Consider the following 8795-nt stretch of genomic DNA (forward strand, 5'->3'; position numbering starts at 1 on the left):
TCTAAACAAGTCGAGTAGATGTGGGTTGACGGGTGACCTGATTCTTAATTCATGTCAACTCGGTTCAACCCAAACCCAGCCCAAAAAAATTTCGAGTCATATTTTGGATCTGACTCGAATCCGAAAACTCCATAACTCTAACTAGGTTTTTTTTTTTGGCGACTTGGGTCGAGTTAGTTATTGTACGGTCTCAAACATAATATAATAGTATAACATAAGTAGTATAAATGACAAATATTATGCATATCTTGACTAAGTTTGTATGATTTTAGTTCACAAATTGATATATCTTATTTTCAAAAAAATTTATAAGATTTTTTAGTTTATTAATTTTCAAATAGTGTAAATATATTGAAAACTTTTATCGAATAGTGTAACGCCTCAGATTCAACGAATGTCCCCACTGTATCAAAACGAGTCTTTTCAGCGTGATTATGTCACTCACGCCTAAAATAAAGCACTACTTTTTTTTGGCTAGCCAAACAAGACAGATTGTTAACGAATAAAGTGGGTCTCACCAGGCGCTTAACCACTGATTGCTCGGAATCCTATCTTTTTTCTTGAGTGGAAGTAGGAATGAAGTGGCTCATGCCAGATCGGAGAGATCATACAACTCAGCACGCACTCTAAGAAACTTCCTGAGAGGTCACCTCCCAAAATTGTCCCAAAGTCAAGTACGCTTAACCTTGGAGTTCTTATGTGATGAGCTACCGAAGAGAAGATGCACCTTCTTGATATGAGTAGTACTTATCAAAATTTTTAAGCACTTCTCAACCGCACAGTCCCATATCTAGATAGTTTTGGAATCCCTCTCCTTCCGATGTAATATCAGTTCATTCATGTTCTCTTCGTCTCGAAGCCTGCTAGAAGCCGCTCATTGTACGTCCAACCTTATGGCATCGACGATAACCCCCCGCCCTCTTCTGCCCCGGGCCTCATATGCCCACCAGCTTCCGCTTGATTCGTCCCCGAACCACACCATACTAGGAGAGGTCGGCTCTAATATCAACTGTAACGCCTCTGATTCGACGACTGTCCTCACTGTACCAAGACGAGTCTTTCCAGCGTGCTTATGTCCTCACTCACACGCACCCTATGAAACTTCCCAGAAGATCACCTATCCCAAAATTGCTCCAAATCAAGCACGCTTAACCTTGAAGCTCTTATGTGATGAGCTACCGAAAATAATATGCACATTCTTGATATGAGTAGTACTTATCAAATCTTTTTAAGCAATCTTCAACTGCACAGCCTCATATCTGAACAATTTTTGGAATCCCTCTCCTTCCGGTGTGTGATCGGTTCATTCAAGTTCCCTTCGCCTAGAAACCTACCAGGAGCCGCTCATTGTCCGTGAAACCTCATAGCACCAGCGATCACCCCTCGCCCTCTTCGGCCCCGGACCTCACAAATGGTAAATATCATATATAATGAATTTCCAAATATATTATAAGAAACTTATCTTTTTGATATTATAAGGGACTGTATTCATTGTAGAGATTTATTGACTTTCTAAATAACAGAATTTTGCGGAGTTGATATATTTCTACTGACTTTTGTAGAATCTCATAGATTTCTAAAGACCTTTACATAATATTGTATATTTATTTTGCAAGAATTTTATTGACATTTGTAAACTTTTTTAAAGAACACCCGTTAGATTTTGTAACATATTATTGTGATTTTTTTCAAAAAGAATCTTTGAAATAGCAGTTGAAGGTGAATATATTTTATTTATTTAAAAAAGTTATTTATCAATATTTTTTTACTTATTGATTTAATTTACGAGAGACAATAAATAAGTCAGTAATAAATTTATTACAATTAAACTTCAATTATTCAAGTCAATTCATCATTTTACGTATTATTTTAAAAAATATGTAACAATAATTTTAAATATTAATAAATAATCGAACGTAAAATAATTTCATTCATTTTAAGTAAACTTTTGTATGAAAAAATATATCAATTTTTTTACAATATGTCTAATAATAACAAAATAAACAAGATAGTTATTTGTACCTAAAAATAAAGAATAAGTATGTTGAAATATTTTCAGTTAGTGTAACTTTATAAAATTTTAATATATAATTTTATATAATTATCCTTTTATATGTGTTCATAAATTTTAAAAGTATATTAATTATCAATCAATCACACACACATTTTTTATATATTCAAGTAAATAAAAAATTTTATTCATTATCTTATGTATGAATTTTGAGTTATAATCAAAATTAAGATAGATTAACTAAAATTATAGAAAATAATTAAACATCAAATTTTATATAATGATTAATTAAAAAATAAATTTTACTTAATAAAAATAAATAGTATTATATTCAATTAAAATTATTATAATTTTTTGGTATGTATAGTAATAATTTTTTATGAAAAATTTAATAAAAATAATTTTACTTTCGCGAGGTTTTGTGACCAGAACTCGAAAAATAAAATGAAGGACGTTAATAATTCTGATTTTAAGCTATTGTCAGTAACAAAAAATAAGTTTTTAAAAGATCCAAAGAAAAAAACATATGGATGAGAAAAAAAAATGAATTCAAGAATAGTGGCATTGAGTTTCTCGACTCTTTGACTCAAGATTAGTCAGTTATATTTCTCGATGGCGGCACAGATGATTAACTGTTGTTTATATAAATATTATTTTTAATATAAATGAAAGTGAGAATGTGAGTTTGAGATATTTCTTAATTAAATATTCATTCAAATATTTAGGTTGAATCAAAGATAATTTTTAACATTTCATAATTGTGTTTTAGGCTTTAGTTCTTATACTTTATAGAACTTTATAGTCATTAAAATTCAATTGACATTTTGAATACTTCTAGGCTTTTGCTTAATTTTTAAAAGTCAAGTTTGAATATCACATGATTTTGTAAAATTCTACAAAAGTTTATATCGAATATCAACTAAACTTTTATAAAATATATAAAAATTTAGATTGAATATTTCTAAATTTTTAAATTTTATAGAAATCATTAATAATCTAGATCCAATATACCCAAAAGTTATACGGGAAAAGGAATCCAAACGACTTAATGGGCTGAATCGTCTGTGTATTTTCCAAACCTCCATTTATTTAGGTCCGTTGGGCCAGCTTTAATGGTCTAGTTACTATGAAGCCCAATTGCTTGGCCCAAAACTCGATGTCCTTCAAGCCGCCTCCATTTCTTAGCATCAGCCAAAATCTTTTCCACCATTTCTAATATGTATATATGTATGTATGTATGTATGTATGAATTTGCGATCCGATTCTTTGATATGGTTGAAGTTTACTAGCTACTGATGTTGCTGGGTTTGGATGGCATTTCATCAATATTTCCTCACAGCTTTTTCATCCACTTGTGCTTCTAGCTTCCACCGCCCCTTTATTATGGTAAGAATCAATCTTGGTTTTCCATCGTTTAATTTGAATGGCTGTGGTAAATGGAATCAGTCCTCCAGTTGCTTGCTACCTTTGTCTTGCTAGTGGAGAAGAGAGATGGCATTAGTAATTTGATTCCATTATCATTTGTTGTGTAAAACGATGTTATTGGTTTAGTATCAAATTTAGTTGATGGTTGAGTTCAGGAAATTTTCTAGCAGGTTTCTTCTTTCTTTCTGTTATAGGTTCTTTTTAATTTGCAGAACCGAGCATTACAGCATCATTCAGGTATCTGGGTACGGTCTTCATTTGCAAAAGCTGAGAGATTTGAAAAATGCCCTGCTATAGTCCGGTTGCCTCATGCACTGACCGGTGTCCAAACAAAAGTTATTAGAATCAAGCCTGAGAGCAAACTTCAGCTGTTTACAAGTGGCAACTATATTTCTCGCTCCTTTTCTCCCTTCAACCTCAAGCCTGAATTTAAGCATGGACTTTCTGACACTGGGATGCATATGAATGTGGAAAATGCATCATTTTGTTGGCTGCACCCAACTTGTTATTGTTGTATCAGTAAAAGGCCATTTTCTCAGGTCCCAAGAGCAGGTACGAGAAGTCGCATCGTAGGTACAGAAGAAGGAAGCAGTGAGCAGAATCAATTAGTTAAAATATTTAGTAGGCACCGGATAAGGCACAAAACTTTTGCCGGTCACAAAGGAAATGCAACATCAAAGGAGAAAATGGCAAGTGCCATTTCTATAGGCAAGGAATCGGAACTGAAAATAGAAGATGTTGATTTGGCTTCTTCAAAAGGCCCAATTGTTCAGGATGACATGAACTCGTTAATCAGTAAAAGTACACAAACCCATAAGACTAAAGTGAAAGCAAAGTGGCAGTCTAGAAGTGAGAGTAAACAAGATCAATCTTCCATTGCTACTGCTACTGCTGATACAACAGACCTGCCATTGCAGTCCAAGAAAGTTAATAAAGCTAAGATGACTGGAAACAAAGAAAGTAAACCATCTCCTAAATCTGTAGAGGTTACAAATATTTTCTTCTAAGCAAATTGGATTCATGCTAATTCTTGTTAGTGATTTGACTATCTGAGCATATTTTCAGGCTGACTCAAATTCAAATTCTGTGACAGAAGTGGTTAATAAAGAAATTTCATTGGAAAGTGTTCTTATTAAGGCGACCAAGAACTCCAATAGAAGGGATAAATCTGTTACAGAAGCTCATGCTCCATCTGAAGAAAAGGTATTTATTGGACAGAAATCGTGCATAACAAACAAAAGCAAGTCTCCAGGGCAAAAAGCATGGCGTCAGTTATATCCACCCACTGCAAAATCTGTCCTTGTGGTTGAGTCTGCCACAAAAGCGAGAGTCATTCAAGGATACCTTGGTGAAATGTTTGAGGTTGTACCCAGTTATGGCCATGTCAGGGATTTGGCTGCTAGATCAGGATCCGTGCGACCTGATGATGACTTCAGTATGGTTTGGGAGGTTCCATCTGCTGCTTGGTCTCATCTTAAGAGTATTAAGGTTGCATTGAGTGGGTATGATGTTTTCTGTTCAATCATTTGTTTTCTTCTTGCTATAAACTCACATTTCACTGGATAATTACTTTTATGTCAGTATATAAAACTCAATCCTATTCTTTTGAAGTCCTAGGTCTAGTTTTAGTTCTTCAAATGGTACGCATGCAGTTGTTTTATATTCAATTTTTTATTTAGTTTGATGTCAATTGTCTAATATATTATGACGCTGTTACAGAGCAGATATTCTTATTCTTGCCTCAGACCCTGATCGTGAAGGAGAAGCCATTGCTTGGCATATTATCGAGATGTTGAATCAACAGGATGCTCTGCATGATGATATCACTGTTGCACGAGTTGTCTTTAATGAGATAACTGAATCATCCATTAAAAGTGCTCTACAGGCTCCACGAGAGATTGATGCAAACTTGGTTAATGCTTACCTGGCACGGCGGGCCCTTGATTACTTGATTGGATTCAATGTTTCTCCGTTGTTGTGGAGGAAGTTACCTGGTTGTCAGTCTGCTGGACGAGTCCAATCTGCTGCTTTGGCTCTCATATGTGACCGGGAAAAGGAAATTGATGTGTTCAATGCCCAAGAGTATTGGACATTTGAAGTTGAGTTCAATAGGGCGGATCTAAATTCAGTCAACGATATTTCTTTCTCATCACATCTGACCCATTTTGACTCCAAAAAGTTGGATCTGCTGTCAGTTAGCTCTCACGCAGAGGCAAAGGATATAAAAGACAAGATTTGTCTGTCTCAGTTTGAAGTTGTTGGCTCAAAATCCAGCAAGATTCGAAGAAATCCACCCACTCCATATATAACATCAACACTTCAGCAAGACGCTGCCAACAAATTGAACTTTACAGCTTCATATACAATGAAACTTGCACAGAAGCTGTATGAGGGAGTGCAGTTAATGGATGGCAAGGCTACAGGACTAATAACTTACATGAGAACAGATGGACTGCACTTGTCTGATGAAGCAGCTAAGGATATCCAATCCTTGATTATCGAAAATTATGGGAGGAGTTTTGCTTCAAAGAGTACACGCAAGTATTTTAAAAAGGTGAAAAACACGCAGGAGGCCCATGAAGCTATTAGACCCACGGATATCCGAAGATTACCGTCAATGCTTGGGTTGCTTGACGAAGATTCCCTGAAGTTATACGCTCTTATATGGTCTCGTACAATGGCATGTCAAATGGAACCTGCCATCATTGAGCAGATACAACTTGATCTTGGGAATGCTAACCGATCAATAATGTTTCAATCTACATGCTCGAAAGTCGATTTTCTTGGTTACCAAGCTGTTTATGAAGACACAGAAATGATCAGTGTAAATAGCAATGATGATCAAGAGAACTATCGTACTGAAATGTTTCAGAATTTGAGTGGTTTGAAGTGTGGCCAGCAATTGTGTTTGTCCAAAGTTGAACTTGGTCAGCACTATACACAGCCTCCATCCCGCTATTCTGAGGGGTCATTAGTGAAGAAACTGGAGGAACTTGGTATTGGGAGACCTTCTACTTATGCAATCACTATTAAGGTGCTAAAAGATAGACATTATATTACAATGAAAAGTAGGACACTGTATCCTGAGTTTCGTGGTCGCATGGTATCAGCATTTCTCTCTCACTATTTTTCGGAGGTCACAGATTATAGTTTTACTGCTGATATGGAGACTGAACTTGATAATGTTTCCGCTGGAATGACGGAATGGAAAGGCCTTTTGAGAGATTACTGGACAAGATTTAGCGAGTATTGTGAGAATGCTGGAAAGCTTCATATCCGTAATGTAGAAAAGATGTTGGAGAAAACATTTGGTCATTTCTTATTTGCTTCTTTTCGTGATGGAAATAGAACATGCCCAAGTTGTGTAGAAGGTACGTTGGCTTTTAAAGTTAGCAGGTTTGGAGCGGGATATTTTATTGGCTGTGATCAACACCCAAAATGCAAGTGAGTTTAACCAGTAGCGTACTAGCATGCAATGGAGTTTCATTTCTTGTGCCTCTAAGGCCCTTAATTTTTCTCTCTGTAGTTTTAACATGTAATTCTGTCGCAGATACATTGCTAAGACACTCTATGGTGAAGATGACGAAGAGATCAATCATGAAAACAAACAAAAGAATATACCGGAGCCAAAGTTGCTTGGTCTTAATCCAGGATCCAATGAGAAGGTTTTTTTAATCTACATGTGTTCACTGTTTGCTAATAACTGTTGTTTCTCTAATTAAATAATTAAAATTCAACTTTCAGGTTTTGTTGAAGAATGGTCCTTATGGAAACTACGTGCAGCTTGGTGAAGACAGAAAGGGACATTTACCCAAGAGAGCTTCAGCGTCTCATGTATGTATGCGTTTTGGTGCCTCAAGTTCAAGAAACTTTTACTCTCCTCCCCTGCATGTATGCACACAGTGTTAATGTCTGAAAATCCATACTCTCTCTTATCATATTGCTATATTTTAATCTCTCTCAGATGCAGAACTTCAGACCTGTATGCTTTATCCTAGATAAATATTTAAACTGAAATATTTGCTACTGTTTATGATTGAAATATTTGCTACCATTTATGAATATTTGCATGCCTGTATCTCATGTGTATACATTATTTTTATTGGTCCAAATTTCAACTTGTATACCTGTTTGCCTTCATACAATACACTTAAGTGAAGATGTTACTCTTCTAGATAAAGAATGTTGAGTCCATCACCTTGGAAGATGCCCTCAACTTGTTGCAGTATCCACTGACTTTGGTATGTTTTCTGTGCAGTTTTCCTTTTTCTTTCGTTATGTTATTCTTTTTACTGATCTTGAATGCGGTCTTATTCTTAGGGGAACCACCCAGATGATGACCAACCGGTAATTTTAAAGCTTGCCAGGGTAGGATTCACCATTAGACACAGGCGCACAATTGCTTCTGTCCCCAAGGTACACTTGTGTTTGATTTTCTTTAACATTGTGTCCATTTGAGTGAACATTGTGCTTGATTTACATGGTCAGAAAAACTTGATGTTTATTGACTTAATTATGCTCTTACCTTACTCCGCAGAATATGAGGCCTAGTGAGATAACTTTAGAGAAAGCTCTGGAATTACTGAAAGGTAAAGATGTAAGAAGGTGTGGACGACCAAAGCGGAATAAAGTGGTTGAAGTGCCTGTTGCAGCTGTATAAAACTTGATTCTAAAGAATGCTTTTGCTCACAATCTTGTCTCGATGTATATTATGTTTATTTGTGAGTCAGTATCTGTGAATGGCTCAAATTTTTGTATATTGGCTAATTAGGAACACTGTGAATGTGCTTTCACGGGACATGTTCGGAATTTCCTNTATGTATTTTGTTATCTTACATATATATATCTATTCTGCTTTGAGTTTGTTGTTAGAAACTCTATTTTGCAGCCAATATTTACTGTTATAAATAACATGTTCGTGCATCCCTTTTGCATATATCTATTAGTTACATATATATTCACGTCTCCGTAAACTCAAACACTGAAATATATACTTTTTCCTTGTAACTACATGTAACAAGAAGCTAATGTATCTCCTGAAACTTTCTTGCAGAGAGGGTTCACAAATCAAGCACATAATAGTGATGAAAATTATAGGCAGGACTGTTTTGGATCCCGCTTGCTCGGGTTCGAGTCAAATTTATTTTATCACCTGTACCATATTATTATATGGTAAATTGTCTTGGGACATGTTAGCCTTAGAAGGGTGATGATCTTGAAATGGAGATTCAGAGTTTTTTTAAAAAATTATACGATATGACATCACCCACTTACAATTGAGACTCGGACACCAATATGCATGTGGGTGGGATTCACATCTTTTAAGCGATAATTTATCTGTCAAATTTTGCTTTCTTGT

At 35.3% G+C, this 8795-nt stretch overlaps 1 protein-coding gene across 5 annotated transcripts; it reads left to right on the plus strand.

Annotated features, from left to right (window-relative positions):
- The first annotated feature begins 3245 nt into the window (after positions 1–3245).
- On the plus strand, positions 3246–8245 carry LOC140991534 (uncharacterized). Of its 5 annotated transcripts, XM_073461534.1 has the most exons (10): positions 3246–3397; positions 3649–4323; positions 4396–4416; positions 4502–4938; positions 5156–6880; positions 6987–7101; positions 7181–7270; positions 7612–7677; positions 7757–7852; positions 7974–8245. In XM_073461534.1, the coding sequence occupies exons 1-10, from the start codon at positions 3323–3325 to the stop codon at positions 8094–8096; spliced, it is 3423 nt and encodes a 1140-aa protein (XP_073317635.1). In that variant the 5' UTR covers positions 3246–3322; the 3' UTR covers positions 8097–8245. The 5 variants fall into 5 exon arrangements, with proteins under 5 accessions (XP_073317635.1, XP_073317633.1, XP_073317631.1 ...); XM_073461532.1 differs by having other exon boundaries at positions 3649–4422; positions 7757–7860; positions 7988–8245; XM_073461530.1 differs by having other exon boundaries at positions 3649–4422.
- The last annotated feature ends 550 nt before the right edge of the window (positions 8246–8795 follow it).

The sequence above is a fragment of the Primulina huaijiensis genome, chromosome 13, assembly GCF_012295235.1.
Source record: "Primulina huaijiensis isolate GDHJ02 chromosome 13, ASM1229523v2, whole genome shotgun sequence".
NCBI lineage: Eukaryota > Viridiplantae > Streptophyta > Magnoliopsida > Lamiales > Gesneriaceae > Primulina > Primulina huaijiensis.